The 21,452-nt window shown below is 35.5% G+C and overlaps 2 protein-coding genes across 2 annotated transcripts; one reads left to right on the forward strand and one right to left on the reverse strand.

Annotated features, from left to right (window-relative positions):
- The first annotated feature begins 455 nt into the window (after positions 1-455).
- On the forward strand, positions 456-12,498 carry LOC107917995 (vacuolar protein sorting-associated protein 35B). The gene is given in 23 exon segments (XM_016847466.2): positions 456-713; positions 808-904; positions 1,024-1,147; positions 1,770-1,955; positions 2,353-2,440; positions 2,630-2,686; positions 2,789-2,878; positions 2,975-3,097; positions 3,685-3,759; positions 3,831-3,890; positions 4,191-4,307; positions 4,430-4,669; positions 4,738-4,803; positions 4,981-5,070; positions 5,389-5,478; positions 10,607-10,625; positions 10,628-10,695; positions 10,771-10,839; positions 11,364-11,444; positions 11,533-11,640; positions 11,721-11,824; positions 11,928-12,041; positions 12,137-12,498. Coding segments are annotated over 23 exon segments (2,367 nt in total). The 5' UTR covers positions 456-623; the 3' UTR covers positions 12,348-12,498.
- Positions 12,499-13,356: 858 nt separating this feature from the next.
- LOC121204902 (uncharacterized) lies at positions 13,357-16,303 on the reverse strand. Its single transcript, XM_041075712.1, has 2 exons — positions 15,512-16,303; positions 13,357-14,134 (listed from the first exon to the last, which is right to left on the reverse strand). The coding sequence occupies exon 1, from the start codon at positions 16,277-16,279 to the stop codon at positions 15,524-15,526; it is 756 nt and encodes a 251-aa protein (XP_040931646.1). The 5' UTR covers positions 16,280-16,303; the 3' UTR covers positions 13,357-14,134; positions 15,512-15,523.
- Between the last annotated feature and the right edge of the window lie 5,149 nt (positions 16,304-21,452).

Here is a 21,452-nt window from a genome sequence, read left to right on the forward strand (position 1 = left end):
GGGATGATTATAATGCTTCATCAGAATCTCTATTTATAGGAATAAAAAATATAAAAGAAATAAAAATCTAATTCTAATAACTATTTAAAGTATATCAAAATTTTATCTTTATCATTATGTACATCCACTTAATAATATATTCATAATATTTTTATATTTTTATAATTTTTATAAATTTTAAATTAATTAATTACTGAAATCCATGTGGATCTCACATGGGTTAAAGGTTAACATTTCTATTTTTAAGGTAATCTAAAAAAGTGAAAGATTAAATGAAAAATTAAAATAATTTTTTTTATAAAGTTGAAGGATTGAACAAGTTATCATGCCTTTCAAACAAGAGTTGATAATGTTCGTAACTCAATGATGGGCTGACCTTTTCCCAAATCCCAATAAAAATACATAGTACAAAAGCGAGGCAATCAACATTTTTTGGGCTGAAAGTTGGGGTAAGCTCTGTATGAGGCTTAGTTTTGAGGCATTCGAATATGCGTCTCAGCTGGGCATCTTTGTTTGTTTGTTCTCTTGTCCCAGGACTTCAATGAGATCAACATCGGAAAAGTAATTTTTTTGGTAGAAGATCGAACAGTGTCAAGGTCTGGAAGAAAGTGGCGGAGAGAATAATGTTAAACGGAACAGAGGACGAAGAGAAATGGCTGGCGGAAGGGATCGCTGGTATTCAACACAATGCTTTTTATATGCATCGAGCTTTGGTATTTCCAAAAGCTTTCCTATCTCCACTTGAATTTGAACGGAACATCTCAGATCCTCTTTCATTTGTGCTAATTTGGATATTTCTTATCTCAGGATTCTAATAATCTTAGAGAAGCTCTCAAGTACTCTGCTCAAATGCTATCGGAGCTCCGGACCTCCAAACTCTCTCCTCGCAAATACTATGAACTTTGTAATTCTGTTTGTTCATTTTTTTCTTTTGATTGATTGCTTGAGTCGATAGTGTTTGAAATTTATTGATTGTGATTGATTATTATTATTTTTTATAATGTGTCTATGACTGGAATTAAGATATGCGAGCTTTTGATGAATTGAAGAGATTGGAGTTATTCTTCAAAGACGACAGCAAACATGGTGTCTCTGTGGTTGATCTGTACGAGCTTGTTCAACATGCCGGCAATATTTTGCCTAGATTGTAAGTGTCCTTCAACAAATTTAATAATTAATTGCATATTTCTCTAGATTTATTTTCTAAAATATGAAAAGCATTGAATTAAAATTAAATAATCATCCAATACTTGTTGTTTATTGCAATGAGCCTTTATTCAATTAAACCCTTAAATATCTCCTTTTAGCTAATAGAGCCCACTTAGATGGAAGTTGATGACGTTGTTAACGAATTCCAGTCTGATCAACGCTCAACTGAGTGAGTATATATATATATGAGTATTAAATCCATTGCAATTTGCATTAAAATGACACGACTAATTATTTAATTTTAGTTCAGGGACTTATTTTAATATATTTAAGTCATTCTTTCTTATATCATTTTCGAATTCCAAACATATATGGGTATCCATTCTCATTCTTAGCTGTTGGTTTTTTTCCCCACAGTTTTAGGACCCGTATTGAAATGGGACTCTAGTTTTTTATGAAGAAAAACGATTAGTAAAACTGCAAATGGGCTTTCTTCTGGAAGTTTCTGCTTCATAACTAGATAAGCTCCAAATAGTTAATTTGTATTGTGATTGTGAGTATTGTCAAATATTAGACCGTCATTGTCACTGTATCTGAAATTTTAGTTGATAATCTACCAGGTATCTTCTATGTACAGTAGGATCTATCTATATCAAATCTAAGGAGGCTCCTGCTAAGGAAGTTCTTAAAGACCTTGTGGAAATGTGTCGTGGAGTTCAACATCCCATACGTGGACTCTTTTTAAGGAGTTACCTTGCTCAAATAAGCCGAGATAAGTTACCAGATATTGGTTCCGAGTATGAGGGGTGAGGTCTCTTGATTAGCTCTTCTTTTCCCTACACTTTAAATAGAAATTTTCATTTCAAAAGCTGACTGATTCAAATTTCTATGGGTTTTGCTAGCGTAGATAGTGAAGTTTTTATTTTTCTCTCTTCAAATATTTGAGGAAAATAAATTAGTTTGTTAGCAGTAGCTTTTGCATGGTTCCTGCATATGAGCTCTGTTGACTCTTATGATTCTGTTCTATTTTAATCTGCAGTGGAATATTGTTGAAACTCTATAGGAGCTGATGTGGAATTTGCCTAGAATAGAGTGCATTTAGATCAATGAATTTTATTTTGCATGTCTAAATTAGATCATGCAAAAGGATTTGGAAACATTTGTAATTAACCACTTGTAGGACATGGTTCTGTCTTCCTCTAGTGATGCTGACACTGTGATGGATGCTGTGGACTTTGTGCTACAGAATTTCACCGAGATGAATAAACTTTGGGTGAGAATGCAGCATCAGGTTTGTTGAATATCAGATATCTCTTGTTTTCTTAAGATGCGCAATGCACCACAGTACTTGCATGCCATACAAGTGAATAAATCATGAGAGCATAAATTTTGGCCGTGCAGGTGTCATGGTGCTTGTGAATAATTCATACTCTTTGGTCATCCTGAGTTGAAGCCTTCAATTGCGATTTCTGGTCTGCAGGGACCTGGTAGAGTTAGAGAGAAGCGAGAAAAGGAAAGAAGCGAACTTCAAGATCTTGTAATATCAATAATCTAAAATTTCCGATTAGCTAATTTCTGATGCTGTGTGTTTGATGCACACTGATGGAAACTAATCCTTCTGTTTTGAACTTCTTATTAGGTAGGGAAAAACCTACATGTTCTCAGTCAGATAGAAGGTGTGGACCTTGAGATGTACAAAGAAACAGTTCTTCCCAGAGTCTTAGAGCAGGTAATTTTACTTCTTTCTTCTGTGTTTATTTTTTCTTCTCTAATGTTACAAGTTGAAGGTCTGTAACATAAAAGACTTTATATGGTTCTTTTACAGGTTGTCAATTGCAAAGATGATCTTGCCCAATATTATCTAATGGATTGCATTATTCAGGTATTCCCTGATGAGTATCACTTGCAGACGCTCGAGACATTGTTGGGTGCTTGTCCCCAGCTCCAGGTGGGTAATGGGAACTGGTCTTCTTATTTTATCTTGTGTCTTCCCGTTCCTCCCTGTGCCACCTGACACAAATACCTCATAGCACAATTGTTAGCCTTAGGCTTTGTTCTAGTTGCCCCATTATGGCATCTTTGCAATGAGTTTCCCTCCTCCAGGTTTTTCTATAATGCTTATTGTTTCTCAATATTTAAATAATCGTTATGCTAGTATGTGTGACTAGAAAATACGGTGACTGGCTACTATTTTCCTGTTGTCAAGGGAACAAAATTGCATTGCCCCTGATTGACTTATTTCTTACTTGCTAGCTAGTATGATTATTCCATGGAGTTCCACAACCTGAATTTTCTCAACCAGCCTACATTGATAAGCCTGCTCTATATTTTATACGGCGATCATACATCGTGGAATAGCCTAATAAGATTGGGTCTTCTTCTGTACGTAATGCTCCCCTAATGTATGGGTGGATCTTGTTGATTGGAACCAATCTTTTGGTTCAATGCTTTTCTGTTCATTTTGTTTTGTTTTATAGTCTTTTAATATTTTAGGGAACTAAGCTCAACAAATGCAGCTTTCCTCTTTTATAACAGCCAACAGTCGACGTCAAGACAGTTTTGTCTCGACTAATGGATAGACTTTCAAATTATGCCGCTTCAAGTGCAGATGTAAGTTATAAGCATAACAACCTCGACTCTTCATGCTTTTGCAAGATGTTGACAGAACTTTTCTATGCCAGGTATTACCTGAATTTCTACAAGTAGAAGCCTTCTCTAAATTGAGCAATGCGATTGGGAAGGTAAATCAGCAAGAACTCCCACACTAGCTGCAAATTACCTTGATGCTTTTTTCAATGTTATAAATGAACTATTCAATTAATGAATGTGAATGATTTTACATGATCAAGTCAGGTGATGGTCCCTGAACTTACTAGCAATGATTTTATAGATGATGACCCCTATCTTACGCCCCCCCCCCCCTCTTTTATTTTTTCTTTTTACTTTCCTTACCAGTATAACATGTTTCTCTATTTTTTATTTGTTTAATGTGTAATCACGAGTCATTTTCTGCTTGCTGATTGGGTCTGATTCAATGGTAGGTCATAGAAGCACAGGTAGACATGCCTGCTGTTGGAGCTATAACTTTATATGTCTCTCTTCTTACCTTTACTCTTCGTGTCCATCCTGATCGTCTTGATCATGTGGATCAAATACTGGTATGTTTCATCTTAGGAATCTATTTGCATATATCTCCTAGTACTGCAACTTTGGCGATGCTATTTTATGGCCTTGACGAACGTATCAGAATGATATTGATTGTTATGTTATTTTCTAACAGGGAGCTTGTGTTAAGAAGCTCTCTAACATACCAAAACTTGAAGATAGCCGGGCAATGAAACAAGTGGTTGCACTTTTGAGTGCTCCATTGGAGAAATATAATGATATTGTAACAGCCTTGACTCTTTCTAATTATCCACGTGTAATGGACCATCTTGATATTGGAACAAATAAGCTTATGGCAATGGTTATCATTCAAAGCATTATGAAGAACAACTCTTGCATTTCAACTGCAGACAAGGTATGCCTCTGCAGTCTTCTCTATGTTTCAACTTATTTTGTTGAAGAAACTAATATTGCTTTTTGTAGGTTGAGGTTTTGTTCGAATTAATAAAAGGACTCATTAAGGACACTGATGGTGCTGATGTGGATGAGGTGCATATTGTCATTAGAATTTGTCTGTTATTCTATTCAAATTTGATAGATTTGAGTTATATGAGCACTTCTCATTACTCCATTTCTTGATAATCCAAATTAAATATTTCTTTCTCCTGGTGCATAGTTTCCTTATCATGTTCTTGTGTTCTTCATGTTTTATGTATCTTCCGATAGCTGGATGAGGAGGATTTCAAGGAGGAACAAAATTCAGTTGCTCGACTGATACACATGCTTTATAATGATGAACCAGAGGAAATGTTGAAGGTGAGTTTTTCCAATGTTTCTTTTTATGTTAATTTCCCAGATCATTACCAGGACGATCTCCCACTATAATATATAAGTGGGATAGTGTTATTTTGAAAGAAAAGTAGGATAGTAGTTAAAAAATATAAAAAGGGAACTTTACCATCTTCTGCTTGTGATTAAGATTTAATGCCTCTTCAATTCCCATAAAATGTTGTTGTTGTACTATATTTAAGATAATTTCTTGTTTAATTGCAACGTTTTCTTTTAGTTATGTTGTTAATGGTTGATCCAAAACATTTCCCCTTTAATCTTATATTATGATTAACTTCCCTTCAGATTATATGTATTGTGAGGAAGCATACCATGGTTGGGGGACCAAAGCGCCTACCTTTTACAGTTTCTTCACTTGTTTTTTCGGCACTTAGGGTATGTTTTCCTTTTTCATATTGTTATGTACTTTCATCTCATCGTATTTCTATCTACAGCGGTGTTAGAAACTGTAACAAACTTAGGAAAATATCTTTCTTCATTCATCATTCCCTGAAAGCCAACTCCAGAGTATTTAATATACAAAGGATAACAACTAACTGACGTTAACAGCTAACTGTCTATTACTTCACTTAACAACAGACTAACTACTACAACTAACTTTGGCTATACATAATACACTCATAACATGCCCCGAGCTTTACTGACTTTCCTTTCTTCTTGACCTTTCTAATGATTAGTAATGACTCGAAGTTGACTCCTAAACTTGGTGACCAATCCCTCTGACAACGGCTTTGTCAAAACATCTGCTATGTGATCTTGGCTGGGTACATGGCCTACTTGGAGTATACCACTTGCAACTTTCTCTCTTACAAAAAACAAGTCCAACTCAACATGTTTGAACTTGGAATGCATTACTGGATTTCCTGCAACTGAAACAGCAGCTACATTGTCACACCACACCAAGGCTTTTGTCTTTATTGGAGCAGAAAGCTCAGACAACAGGGACTGAATCCAGACCATTTCAGCAGTGACGTACGCAAGACTTCGGTATTCCGCCTCTGCTGTGGATTTGGAAACCACTTGCTGTTTCCTTGAACTCCACGAGATCGGATTATCTCCAAGAAAGACGCAAAAACCTGAGGTAGACCTACGATTATCAGTGTCTGACCCCCAACTAGCATCTGAAAACCCCTCAAGCAAAAACTTCGAAGATCGAGTAAACTGCAGACCATGATCCAAAGTCCATTGTACATACCTTAATATTCTTTTGACAGCCTTGAAGTGGACATTTAGTGGTTTGTGCAGGAACTGGCAAACCTTATTGACAGAAAACGCAATATCTAGTCTGGTGAGCACAACATATTGTAGACCACCAACGATGCTCCTGTAAAGGTGCTCATCTTCAACAGGACTTCCTTCATTAGCTGACAGCTTACATGTAGTTATCATTGGTGTAGGCGACCCCTTCGATCTATCCATGGAAGCCTTTTGAAGGAGATCTAATATGTATTTTTTCTGACTAAGAAAAATACCACCCTGATTGTAGGTGACCTCTATGCCAAAAAATAATTCAGCTTCCCTAAGTCTTTTAAGGAGAACCGTGCATCAAGTTCTTTCATAAACCGATCAATCGCTTGAGAACTAGTTCTAGTGACAATGATGTCATCGACATATATGAGGACATAGATCAACTGAGATTCTGAATGATGAACAAACAAAGAGTTGTCAGCTTTAGAGACTTTAAAATTGGAAGCTATCAGAAACTCCCTTAACTTGTGAAACAAAGCCCATGGTGCTTGTTTAAGGCCGTATAAGGCCTTTTTCAATCTACAAATTAGCTGTTGACTAGGTGCCCCTTGTTGTTCAAAACTTGGAGGTTGCACCATATAGATTTCTTCATGTAAATCACCATTCAGGAACGTGTTGTTAATATCTACTTGCCTGAGAGACCAGCCAAGCAAGATTGCTAACACTAGGACCACTCTTATTGTTGTTGGCTTGACTATAGGACTAAAAGTTTCTTGAAAGTCAACGCCTGCTTCTTGCAGATATCCCTTAACCACCAGCCTACCTTTGTATCGTGCAACTGAACCATCGGCATGTCTTTTGATTTTGAATATCCATTTATACCCAACTGCCCGACGACATTCAGGAAGGGGAACAAGATCCCAAGTATGATTGGAAATCAAAGCATTGTACTCAATTTGGGCAGCCGCAATCCAAACAGAACTCTGAAACGCCTCTGCAATAGAAGTAGGTTCCTACTCAGTCAATATAGAGGAAAAAACTTTGGGTTTGTAAATACCACTTTTTGATCGAGTCTGCATAGGATGAAGATTGACATTTGTAGTGGTTCCAGTAGGAGTAGCAGCAGTTTGATCCCCCAAGGAAGGAACAAAAACAATTGTTGTGGAATCCCCATGCTGACTCGAACCAGAAGAACGCTGCATGCTGAAAGAATCAGAAGAAGAAGCCGCAACAGGAGAACACCTGGTGGATCCTGAGGTAGGTGATAAAGGAGGAACAGTAGATGCAGTAGGGAGAACCAAAGGAAAATGAGACTCCTGACGAGCAGATCGAAGAGTGGCCAGAGGTGACTGTGGAGAGAAACCCTGCTGAAAAGGATACTGAGGTTCATCAAAAACTACATGCCGCGAAACAAAGATTCGACCATCTGCATCTAAACACTTATACCCCTTCTGATTAGCAGCAACCCCAAGAAAAACACATAACTTGGACCGAAATTGAAGTTTGTGTTTGTGAAAAGGCCTCAGATAAGGAAAGTAGGCGCACCCAAAGACTTTCAGGAAGGTTGTTGTTTATAAAGCCTTTCATAGGGACTACATTGTTGAAGAACAGGAGTAGGCAGTCTATTAGCTAAATGACCGCATGTGCAAAGGCATATGACCAAAATTCCAAAGGCATGGAAGAGCTAGCCGAAAGAGTGAGCCCCATGTCAACTAACTGCCTGTGTTTCCTCTCAGCAACTCCATTCTATTCGGAGGTGTGAGGACAAGTGATTTGATGTTGAATTCCAAGTCGAGAAAGTTCTCTTGAAAGAGATCGATACTCTCCCCCCTAGTCGTTTTGCAACATCTTAATAGAGCATCCAAATTGAACTTGGACCATTCGAAAAAAATGAAGAAAACAATGAAAAAAATTCCGATTTTGTCTTGAGAAAGTAAATCCATGTATATCTATTGTGCATATCAATAAATGACACATAGTAGGAGAACCCATTTGATGAGACATGAGCTGGTCCCCATACATCAGACACAATGAGCTCAAAAGGCAAGGAATACATTGTATCCGAATGACTAAAAGGTAATTTGTGAGCTTTGCCCAGCTGACAAGCTGAACACACATGAGGTAAACTATTACGTGTAAACCGAATAGTACAAGTACGTAACACATGAACTAGGGTGTTGTTACAAGGGTGACCCAGCCTGTTATGCCACAACATAGGCGAAGAAGTAAGTTGAGCATTGTGAAGCAGAGCTGTACTGGTTATCTGAGCAGCAATAGTCTCATTAGAAGGCTTGGAAGTAGGAGCAAGATCAGCCCGAGAAACATCAAACCGATATAGACCATCCTGTATGTGGCCCACTAGGAGAATTCTCTTTGGCTGAATATCCTTCACGAAACACAAAAAAGGGTGAAATTCAAAGTACACAGCATTATCCCTCGCAAATTGCCCTACTAAATTCTTGCAGACAGTGGGAACATGTAGAACACTCCTGAGATGTAACAGTCTAGAACCAACCAATAAGGTAGAAGAACCTACACTAGCTATAGGAACATTGTCACCATTCCCCATAGAAACTGTGCTCGTCCCTGTATACGGAGAGGTTGTTGTGAGAGTGGACATATCAGGGGTGATATGATTCGTTGCCCCAGAGTCAGGATACCATGTCTGATCTGGCGGGGAGAAAACGGAGCCACGAGAAGAAGACTGGCAAGATGCAGAAGCACTAGGAGAGAACGAGCCACAACAGTGTGGTACAGAAGAACAAACAGCAGAGAAGGAAGAAAACCCGTGATTATGAAGCTGGTGATAGTTGACTTGCACCGAATGACCAGGACTGACCCCAGAAAAGGTCTTATCGAATCTGTGATAACATGTTTGAACCATGCGGCCAATCTTTCCACACAACTGACATTGTGGTCGAGAACGCGACCAACTCCGTCCATTACTGCGACCCCTGCCACGAGACCAACCTCGGCCTGGCCCTTGCTGCCCATGCTTGGAATCCTGAGAATACCGAGTAGAAGTAGCAGACCCGGTAGAGTTGACTTCACGATCTTGTTGAGAATGAGAAGGTAAATTGGCCTGCAGAGGAGCTCCAGTAAGTAAGGCCATCTATCGTGCTTCACAATCAAGGAGCATTTCGGTTAACAAGTCAAGAGAAACAGGAGTTGCCGAGGCGATCACACGAATGGATTCATACTCTATAGAGAGACCAGCCAAGATGATACTGACTTGTTCTTGGTCAGTAACCAAACTTCCAGCTGTAGTGAGACCATCACTCAAGTGCTTGACCTTGGACAAGTATTCTTTGATAGTAAGATTGCCTTTCTTGATCGAGTAGAGAGAATGACGCATACTTGAAATTGCAATGGTGGACTTAGTATCAAAACGTCTTTCAATGGTGGTCCAGATTTCATGACTAGTCTTGGCCATTGTGAGATAAACCGACACATCATCTGTAACTGTAGATAACAGCCAAGAAGCCAAAAATTTGTCCTGCTTCTTGTGAACAAGATATGCAGGATTGGCAACAAGCTGACCCTCAGTCCCAGAGATAAAAGGCGACGGAATAGAAATAGTTCCTAACCCGAACCCCTCAAGTCCATATCCTTCAAGAATCAATAGAAGTTGATGTTTCCACAAAAGATAATTGTGCTCCCCGAGTTTAATCGTGTCATGCTTAGAGAAATAATGAACTCCAGTAGAATAAAGACTTCCAGAATCCAGTGATTGAACTGTGGCATCAACATTAGAAGAATGGCGAGGAGTATCAACTACTGGAACAGGTTCGGTAGCCATGATCAGATAAGAGAAAAAAAAAAATTTCAAACCAAGAAACCCTTAGCTCTTGATACCATGTTAGAAACTATAACAAACTTAGGAAAATATCTTTCTTCATTCATCATTCCCTGAAATCCAACTCCAGAGTATTTAATATAAAAAGGATAACAACTAACTGACGTTAACAGCTAACTGTCTATTACTTCAGTTAACAACAGACTAACTACTTTAACTAACTTTGGCTATACATAATGCACTCATAACAAGCAGTGACATATTAAATGCTTATTACTAAAAATCTAAAGATCATACATGCAGGCACTTGGATTTTGAGGCATAAACATTATTTTCTTATTAGATGATTACTCCTCATTCCCCTGTCCCCTTTCCTTAAAAACTACCTGGTTTGTTTTATACATACATAGCAATCAAACTCAGATTCTTTGAAACAAGTTGCTAGAAGAAAAAGATGTATAAACACAGGTTATATTGGTAGCATATATGATTCAGACTTATTGTAGTGCTTGTGTTCAGTTGCTTAGGCAATTGCAAGGTCAGGAGGGGATATAGTGGGAGAAGAAGCATCAATGACACCAAATAAAATTTTTCAGCTCTTGACTCAGGTTTCTTTTTACTTGGACTTGTACACACACATATATCACATTATGCAAAAGACACTCAAATAGCCCTTCTTTCAGATCATTGAGTCCCTTTCAGCTGTTCCATCCCCTGAACTTGCATTAAGGTTGTACCTGCAATGTGCTGAGGTAATCTTGAGTCTTGACTTAAACCAACTCTGCATAACAGTCATTGGTTAAATGGTCAATTGAACCCTGAAAATTATTTTAGATGATAACAAGTTTTATTGAACTTTAAGAGATGCCATTTTTCTAATTAATAGTTGGGAAAAGGCATACTGAGATAAATAATGTTGCTCACGAGAGTGCAAGGTTTCTGATGGAACAGGTGCTTACAAGAATAAACAGCTTTATTTGTGACATTCTTGGGGCTGTTACCAATCCATTAATTTTCTATGTTGATTCCAGGCATTAGGGATTAATAATTTTGTTTTAGATGATGTGAAGGGGGTGCTATCATCATAAATCACCTGTCATTATGACTTTTAAGTTTAATGAATCATATTATCATTATGATATTAACAATATATGCATAGTGAACAGTATTGCAGGCTTTGTCTTTGGTTATATTCCTTTTTGATGAAGAGAGGCTTGAATTTTATGTTTAACTTTTTAACCTGTAGTTTGTCCTTGTTCTGTTTCCTGACTATCAGGCAGCTAATGGCTGTGATATTGAGCATGTTGCGTATGAATTTTTCACACAAGCGTTTGTATTATATGAAGAAGAAATTGCGGTAATTGTACTACTCAGATCAGCTATTGTTGAAGTCTGTTATGCCTTTCTAATTTGGGTAGAGTTTCATGAATGTTTATTGATCATAGGACTCTAAAGCCCAAGTGACTGCAATTCATCTGATAATTGGGACTCTCCAGAGGATGAATGTATTTGGTGTTGAGAACAGAGATACTTTGACACACAAAGCCACAGGAGTAATATTGCTTCCTCTTCTCTGATTCATTGTACTTCATTGAACTGTTTATACAAAACTTAAATGTGTTGCTTTGGTCAGTATTCAGCTCGGCTATTGAAGAAGGCTGATCAGTGCAGAGCTGTTTATGCATGTTCCCATCTATTTTGGGTTGATGATCAGGATGGCATAAAGGACGGGGAGAGGTCTGGCCTCAAAACTTGTCCTTTGGTTTAGATTTTTTTTCATGTAAACATTAAATTCATTCTAACAATAAGAAACTGAAAATTTTTGCGGGAGAGGTTGCAGGGTCCTCCTTTGCCTAAAGCGAGCACTGAGAATCGCGAATGCTGCTCAGCAAATGGCAAATGTTGCACGAGGTAGCGGTGGGCCGGTTAGTCTCTTTGTTGAGATATTGAACAAGTCAGTGCTCTGTATCAAATCAAACCATTACTCGTATGCTACACAACATATTCTTATTGCATTATAAACAAGTATTTTTGGTGACTTTGATATAGGTACATCTATTTCTTCGAAAAAGGAAATAAGCAAATCACCAGTTCCGCAATCCAAGGGCTGATAGAATTTATTAATACTGAGATGCAAAGTGATTCCACAAACCCTGATAGTGTGGCGGATGCTTTCCTTGCCAGCACCTTGCGTTACATTCAGTTCCAAAAACAAAAAGGCGGTGTAGTGGGTGAGAAATTCGAATCCATTAAACTGTAAATTGTTGAGTCATGTAAAGAAGTAATGCATGGCAGTTAGAGATATGTAAATAGGCGTTTATTCTGGATTCGGATTTCATATTTTCTTGTGACGTTTGTTCTTTTTATGTCTGCGCTGGAAACCGGCCCAATATAATTTTTTTTCTTTTTTTTTTCAAATCTGAATAAAGTTTATAATTGTACTTTAAATTTATAATTTTAGATTTATTTTTTTAAAAGGCTAACAATAGATCCAAAAACTTAATGAATGCAGCCTTTAATATCAACTATAAGTAAACCTACCAAAAAGTTTCATCATTCACAAATCACAATGGAAATGTCAAGAAAGTAATCATTACAAATTTACAATTGCGATTTTGTAAAATAATTAAACTTGAAAATGAGCTCTCCAATATTGGTTTGGACGGGTGTCCACCTACATCAACAATTTAGAATTTGTATAAAACCTAAGTTTATTAAATTATTATTAATTTTACATTTTATTCAATCAACTTTAAAAATTATAAAATAATCATTGAATTATTTAAAAATTTTCATTTAAGTCACTAGCCTATTAAAATTATTACTATATGACCTCTGCCTGTATCATTGGCACCAATAAACAACTCTCATTTTTGCTTTCTTCTCCGATCTCTGATATTAACAGCCAGATTGACTTGGATCTAAAGTGTGTTCTATTTGTTGATGGGTATTGATCCATTATACTGATCGTCGCTTGAATTAAAAAAAAAGCTTAACCTAGTGCCCTAAATAAAATTTTTAAATAATTCAATGACTTAAATGGAAACTTTGGAATAGTTCAGTAACTATTTATAATTTTTTAAAGTTGAGTGATCAAAACGTAAATTTACTAAAAGTTTAGTGACTTTGAGTACAATTTACCCTTAGAATTTTGATGTTAACATATCATATTCTTCTGTTTTTTCCATCACTATCATGCTGTCAAATGCAACCATATTTTTGTTCTTCCATATCTTTTACACACGCTATCCACCTTTCAACATTTCATATGAGTAAGAGTAAATCATCAGAGTAGGATTCTTTACATTAGTAGCACGAAACCTTGTATTAATGTTGAAGTGATTAAAATACAAATAAAACAATATTAGAACCCAAAATAAATAGTCTAATTCAAAGCTATGTTGCACTTGCTAGAAAAAAAGAATAAATAAGCTCAAAGCACGTTCTTCCACTTTTTAAATTTGTCGACGAAAAAGATAAAAAAGAACTTGGACAACAGTTCATCCACTTGACCTTTCCAGCTAATTTGATCAGTGCAAATAAGCTCATAATCAAAAGGAGTCAAATCTTTACCTCCATATGATAATGAGATTCTATTTGACACTACTCACATATCAAAAAAACTGAAAATTGAGACCTAAATTAGAAATCACATGTCACCAACTCAATGAAATTCTATAACTCATATCATCAACACCACCTATATATCATTTAAGAGAATGGCTTTAAAATTTAACATATCATACAAGGAATGTTTGTCAAACAATTATATAGATCATCATGGCAATAAGTAAAACACCAAAAAAGAAAATCTACCTGCAAAGAAACCCCTACAATGTCAGTTGAAGCTTGAGAGACTGTACATGATGGCTTTGCTACTTCCTTGAATTGAAATAATTCCAACAGTTATACAGACAGGAGCAGCAAGAAGCTGGCAAGTCGAGCTATCTTCGTTAGACTTGAATCTTCAACCACCATGTGACTTTTTCTTCGGAGGTTGGATTGCATTAGGGTGGTCTACAAAGAATTGCTGATCATCTCGGAGATCTGCGGCAGCAAAAGAGTAAAATATGAGAAATAATTTCAGAAACATCAGTATAATATGATACTCTGTTAATCTGAGAAAAAAATCAGTTGCTTAGAGAATTGAGCAAATCACAATTCACAAACATGGCCATGCCAAGCATATATACTATATCATTATCTCAGCAGTAAGAATCACACCAAGCTTAGTTCCAACAAGAATAATTGGAACACCAGGTGCATGATGCTTTAATTCAAGAGAATTGACGTGATGGAAGTTTTTGGTGGCTTCGTCAATCATACCAGTATAATACAATCAAATTATTCTACGGATTGTTTTCTTTAATGAAAGGAGTTAATTGAGTTTTTTTTTATAAGAATTCAATTAGTTTTTTTTTTTAATTTTTGATGGAAAATTTCTGTTTTACCTTTAAGATAAAGGGCTCAGTTGATTTTTTTGAATTTTTTACCCAAAGTTTTTGTTACCCTTTTAACGTTTTTCTATAGCAAGAGACCATAGTTTTTTAAATTGATTTTGTTGTTGAATTTTTTAAATCAATAAATTTCAGGGTCACTAGATAAATTTTGCATTCCTCTCATGATATATCTTTAAAATTAATAAAAAGAGTTTAAATGTTCCAAAAAGAAATCAGTTTTTAAGCATCCGTTTACCACTTCATTTATTCTTTAAAAGAATTTTTAATTAATATCATTTGAATAATTCTCCTTATTAATGTTTTAATCCTAATTAATGCTGATTAATTAAATAAAATTAATGCAAAAACTGAAATAATAAAATTAATAAATAATAGTTTTGTTTAACTAGATTTATAATTTATGCTGAGGTGGATTAGAATTTGAAATTTTAATATCTATGACTTTAGGTAAAAAGCTAGATTAGGATTTAGGATAGGGTTTAAGATTTCATACAAAATAAAACAATTATATTAATTACAATTAAAGTTAAACATCAATGATTATATTTTTCAAAAATTCTATGGTTGGAATTTAAAAGTAAAATATGCTTATCCCTGCCTCCAACGCAATAAAAAAGCTTTTAAAGATAACAAAAACAAAATTAGGGTTGAGAGGGTGATTGTTTATCATAATTATGCTGTAGAGATATTCAACGTTTCCTTTTCCATTTTGCAGATTTTAGCATGCAGTAGTAGTTGGATCTAGTTTCCCCTGGATTACAAGTTACAACATAATAATAAATGTTTTCATGCAAAACCTTTGTCCTCCACTTCATTTATCACTCAATCCTCTCATTTTCACCAGAAACTTTCATGCAACATTGACTGACTGTTTTATTGACAGTACTAGCTAGTAATACCTAGCTACCAGGTTTCCTCGAATCAGCTGTTAATGGTTACCATTCCCAAAACGAAGAAAACTTACTTTCTCCTTTATTCAAGGGAGACGTAGGAGCCGTCGGAGATTGTCGGTGGCTCCACAGTCGATTCCAGCGGCTCCAGGGTTGCAACTAAGCTTGGATTTTAGCGAAAACTTAGGCAAAGGCAAGCTGCTAGGTGGTGGAGACAGAGGAAAGATAGAACCTGAAAATTCGTCCAAATCCTTTTTGGCATCGTCACCTGCTGCTATGTATGATGATGGTAAAACAATAGGGAGATCATTCGGATCGGATCCTAAAGGGTTAGCGGGTGCCATTGCCATGTCAAAGGACGACTTACTTATGGCTTGTGTTTCTGTTGCCTGTTTTGGCTTTAAATGATTATCTTTCTTCGGCCGATCTTCTACTTTGCCTGCACTGATGATGAGTTGTTTTGATTTTGAGCTTTTTGGTGTTAAGGATTGGTCTCTGATTTTGTTGTTTTTGTTTTTATATGATGAAGAAGAAAGGCTTCGAGTTCGGCAAGGGAGAGACACGTGGAGAGGTTTAGTAGGCGTTGGAAGTGGGAGGAGAGGTGGTTGCAGCCGTGGCGGCAGCAGGTGGTGATTTTGATATAATAATATCGGGTTGAGAATGGAAGGTGAAGGAGGATAAGAGAAGGTGAGAGACGATGGTGGAGGAAACAAAAGGCCTCCGCCATGGATGGTGCATGTTGAAGCTAAGTATTCACTTTGTTTTGAAACAAAATTAACTCTAATGTTTCTCTTTGGAATGTTGTTTAATTGGTTGTAAGGAGACATGGAAAAATCATCCATAACATCGCCTTTAATTTGTTTAACTCTGTGTGCCTTATTTTATAGAAGCCCATAACCTTTGCACTTAACAATTTCTGTAATATTAGTATTTAATTATATCGTGTTTAAGTTAACATAACATTATTGGTTTACTTAACCTTCACATGTTTCAACTATTTTATTATATTCTCTATTTCTTTACATTTTTCTTTTACTATTTTTCTAATTTACCGACAAACGATTGCAAACACTGTTGCCTGGGCGGCAGCCGCCGATTCGATGTTGACCGATGGATCCTCTAATTTGATGTAGCCGTCATCACTTCCTCGGGGAGGTCTGGTTTGACCGGACAGGGAAAAGGATCTAAGCCATACACGTAGTCTGATTTGGTGGGACCACAGTTATTTTCTTTTTAGGATTAATTTAACTTTTTCGGTAAAAGTACACTATCAATTACTTAACTGACTCTAAAAATAAAACAGTTATTAAATTTTTAATTCAATCACTAAATTAAAAAAAAAAAAAACAAGACCTATCATTTTCCGTCTTTCTCTTTTCTCTCTCATCTCCATCTCCATCTCCCTACCACTGCTCTCTTATTCCTCTCTCTTTTCCCCCACCATCCCTCCCCCTTACTCCGATTCTCTCCCTCTACCCCTTTGTACCTCCCTCCTACTTCGACCCTCTCCCTCTCCCCCCACAGTCTCTTTTCCTTGCTTGCATCGACCAAATTGCTTCTAAATTATTTGCTACAAATTGTCAATTGAAATGCTCCCAAAATAGTTGCTGCCCACCGTTTATACCAGTTGCCATTTGATCCAATTTCAATCATCAAATAGACTAAATAGTTTACTAAAAAGCCTTCAATGTGCTTTAAATAAGCTGCTTCGTTGACCTGCTTGCTTGCTCTCTAATTCACTTTCGGTCGAACAAGTATTTGCTACCCATTGCACCGACCATTGCTTCAAAAAGCCTGCTGGTTAGCCAAATTTCTTCCACCGATCAGCCTTGATATAGTGGCTACTAATTACTGTTCCTTCTCACCGATTGCTCCAATTAATTGCTTCAAATTGATGTCGTAATTTCATCCAATTTGCTGCCCCAAATGCTTGAACTTGTTGCTAGATATTTCTTTTTTCCTGTAAGAAAAATTTAGGAGAGGGTTAGCAGAGGAAAAGGTACGGTGGGAGAGTGAAGGGGAGGGATGGTGAGGAAGAGGGAGAGGGATGAGAAAGCGGTGGAAGGGGGAAGGAGACGAGAGGGAGGGGGAGGGGGAGGGGGACAGAAAATGACAGCTCTCTATTACATCTGTAATAGAAAATGGGTATGGTGATTAATTTATTATTATTCTAAAATTTAGTGATCGAGATCAAAGTTTAATAATTATTTTATTATTAAATTAAAGTTGAGTAATTGTTGGTATAGTTTATTTTAATTTTTTTTACATATTTTTTTAATTTAGTAATAAAGATTTTTTTTAATTTAATATTTCATTAGAATTTTTTTTCTAATTTAATATTTAAATTTTTTTAGTTTAATTTTGTGTTTAAGTTTTTTTTGTCCTATTTGATACTTAAATTTATCAAATGTTATACAAATTACCTTAAAACACTAATGGTGTTAAAATTTTTTTATCAAGGGACTAAAATAGCTAACGTATGACTAACACATTATAGATGACATGGAATTTATTGGCATGGATTATAACAAGCTTAACATGGTTTGATCTTCACAAACAAAAATTTTATCAGTATCAAAAGAAATTTGCGTTAAAAAATTGTGATTTGAGCTATGTTTAGTGAATAGATATTGAAGAAAAAAAACATGAGTTTTAAAAACCTAAAATAAAAAATATTTTAAATTAAAAAATTAATTAATTACACTAAAAGTAATTGAACATTCAAAAAAATTGTATGTATTTGTCACATTTCGGTCATATATCGATTATTTTTGCTACATTATAAAAAAGTAATATTGATAGTATATCATATTAATTTGTATATCAGAAAAGGTTAGGTACCAAAATGGACAAAAAAAACATAGGTACCAAATTAAGAAAACGTGTCAAGTTTAAGTACCAAATTGGATAAAAAAACTTAGGTACCAATTTAGTAAATTATGTTAAGTTTAAGTACCAAATTAGAAAAAAAAACTTAAATACCAAATTAAGAAAACATATCAAATTTAAATACCAAATTTTTATTATTTATCTTTTTTTCACCATTGAATTACTAAAGTGTTTTTCTTTGGTTTGTGCTGTACCAAAAAATATAAAATATATGGTTTTTATTAGGCTAGTTATCCAATAGTAGAATTTGAATGAGATGAAGGTTGATTAGCATTGGATCTATGTGTTTGTTAATATAATTGCTTGTATGAAAAATAAATATTTAGTTTTTAGGTTATAGTATTGGTAGTACGTTTTCAATTATGGATTGGTTTTGAAGAAGTTTTTCAAACAAGATAAAATGGATTACGAATGTTTTAAGATTCTCATAACATAAAGGTGAGCTACGTAGATGTTCAAGTTAACGTCTTCAAATGCAAATCAATATATGTATTTGAAAATTAACCAAAAAAAAAAACACAATGAAAATAAGATGGAGATAGAAGGAGAGAACCCTCTTGGAGGAGAAACTACCATGAATAAATATCATTGTTCCCAAGGCTTATGGCTATTAGCTTACTGTTTGACAATTAACAATATACTACAACAAGAATTAAAACTAATTAACAATAATCATGAATGTAAATTACAAATAATTAACAGCAAAATATTTTAAATATCTAAATACACAAAGACGAAATGTTGATTTTTTATGCTTCTGTTTGAAGATTAACGCATCGCCCTTTCACATGCACAAAAACAATAGTACATGCAAAAAGGGACTGCTGCTCATTATTTGATAATTATATATTATAGGGCGGTGATGTGAGATTATGAGTTTAGACTTTCATGCACCGACCATTCTGATAAAAAAGTTTGAATACTTTTATATTCGGAAATGTTAGTCAATGTTAATGGCTATGATTAATATTATAATATTATAAATAAATGGTTGATACAATTGTTTAATCAAGAAAAGATAAAGACGAGAAGGTAGTAGTGACTGAAAGCTCGGTTCACCTATGACAGGTGGAGAATCATATATTGAAAGAGCAGAAAAAGAGAAAGAGAGGAGAAGGAAGAAATAATAAGATAGTTGGTACTACTTAGGTATTTCTTAGGGAGAAGGACTTTTTACCCTTTGCACTTTCAGGTATATATAGGGGTACCCTTTTTCTAGTAGTTTTATGTAACTGTCAATACGAATGGTAGGCCTACTCATGTGATTGGCTAGGTGGTAGGGTCATTATTGTAACAGCCCGATTTAGGGCCTAATTGGAATAGTGGTCTCGGGATCACAAATTCGGAGTCGAATAAATTATTTTATAATTATTTAGATGTTATAGCATGTTTTTAAGAGTGCATGAAAAATTGGTGAGTTAATTGTGACATTTGTGGGCCTAATTGTGAAAAAGGACTAAATCGCATAAAATGCAAAAGTCCTATTTTGATAGCTAAAAGCGTCAAATAGCTAGAGAACCTAAATTGGGGGTCTTTAAAGGGGAATTAAACCCTTTAGGGAGGCATGGCCTGCCATAGGAGACAAAGGTGGTCAAATTTTCAAAATTTGGTAAGTTAGGTGACTTATTTTGACTAAAATAGGAGTAAATAAAGGGAAGATGATATCATCCCTTTTTCATCTTCTTTCTCCACCAAAAATTAGCCATTGAAGGGGTTTTGAAAGCTTAAAAATTTCAGCAACTTGTAATCCTCACAAGTAAGTGATTTTGATAGTTTTTCTTGATGATTTTTACATTTTTGAGACCCTTGAAGCATGAGCTTTCAAATGAGGGTACTATTTTGCAAAATGATTAAGATTTTAGGGTTTTCCATGAAAATATTTGTAATGTTTGCTTAGTTTTTAAGGAAGAAAATGAGTCTTGGATGTCTAATAAACAACTTTTATGAAAGGTGTTAGCATGAAAACACTTAAAAGGACTGTTTTGCATAAGTTGTAAAATAGATGATAAATGTGTGATATAGTGGGAATTTAGAGTTGCTATTAGATTAAAAATGGTTCGGATAGACTTAAGATAAGAATAAATTCGATAAAAATCTATTTTCAAGCCTAGGGGTAAAATAGTCATTTTGTCAAAGTTTAGGGTCAAAATGGTTGTTTTACCAAAGATATGAATTTTTGATTGCCTAATTTTAATTAGTAACTAAATAAGTACATTTTTCTATTATAGATCAAGAAATACCGAATCCGAACCTAGACCAGGGGAAAGCCAAGCAAATCGACTAAATCGGCTAGTCGCCACATTTTGTAATCCGAGGTAAGTTGTATGTAAATAGTAAAACTACATTAATAATATATGTATTTGAATTTTATTGAAATTATTATAGCATAAATTGCTTGATTGTGGAAATGAGAGAATGTGATGAGAATAGAGATAGTAGAATTCCCCATTGAACCTTAGGAAATAAATCGGATATTATTTTTTGAAAGAAAAACGACCCAAAGGTCAACCTCATCTTATTGCATCATTAATAATAATGTCATGGATATCCGCGGGATAATCCATATCAAAATACAAATCATTCTTGTTCTTAACGGCTAAGTTACAAAGTAAATCCGCAACATTATTACTAGTGCGGCTAATCCAATTAACTTGGACAGAAACAAAAAAGTCAAACTCTTTACAAATCTGATTAATGCGTTGCCCCAGAATAGTGACATCTTACGCTCTTTTTTTGACTTTATTGACCAGCAGTGCACTGTCAGATTCCAAACTTAGCCGAGCCACATTTAACCGAGCAGTCAAACTTATTCCTTCATTAAAAGCTTCCAACTCCGCCCAACTAACATCCATTGACTTTTCAACGAATTTATAGCAGCCCCCAAGAACAAATCCGTCCTGGTCTCTCGCTATGGCTCCAACTCCACTGCACCTATTCAAAATAGTTGCATCCACGTTCACCTTGACGTAGCTAGTTGGGGGTTTTTTCCATCCCTTGTTCGCCAGAGTAGAAGAGATAACCAGAGGCTCGATCTAGTTAAAGATCCTGAAGTCTTTGCTTAAAGTTTGCGCCCTCTCCTAGATCATCACCGTTGTATCCATCTTACCTTTGAAGACCATATTGTTT

Source organism: Gossypium hirsutum, chromosome A01 (genome assembly GCF_007990345.1).
Source record: "Gossypium hirsutum isolate 1008001.06 chromosome A01, Gossypium_hirsutum_v2.1, whole genome shotgun sequence".
NCBI classification, from domain to species: domain Eukaryota; kingdom Viridiplantae; phylum Streptophyta; class Magnoliopsida; order Malvales; family Malvaceae; genus Gossypium; species Gossypium hirsutum.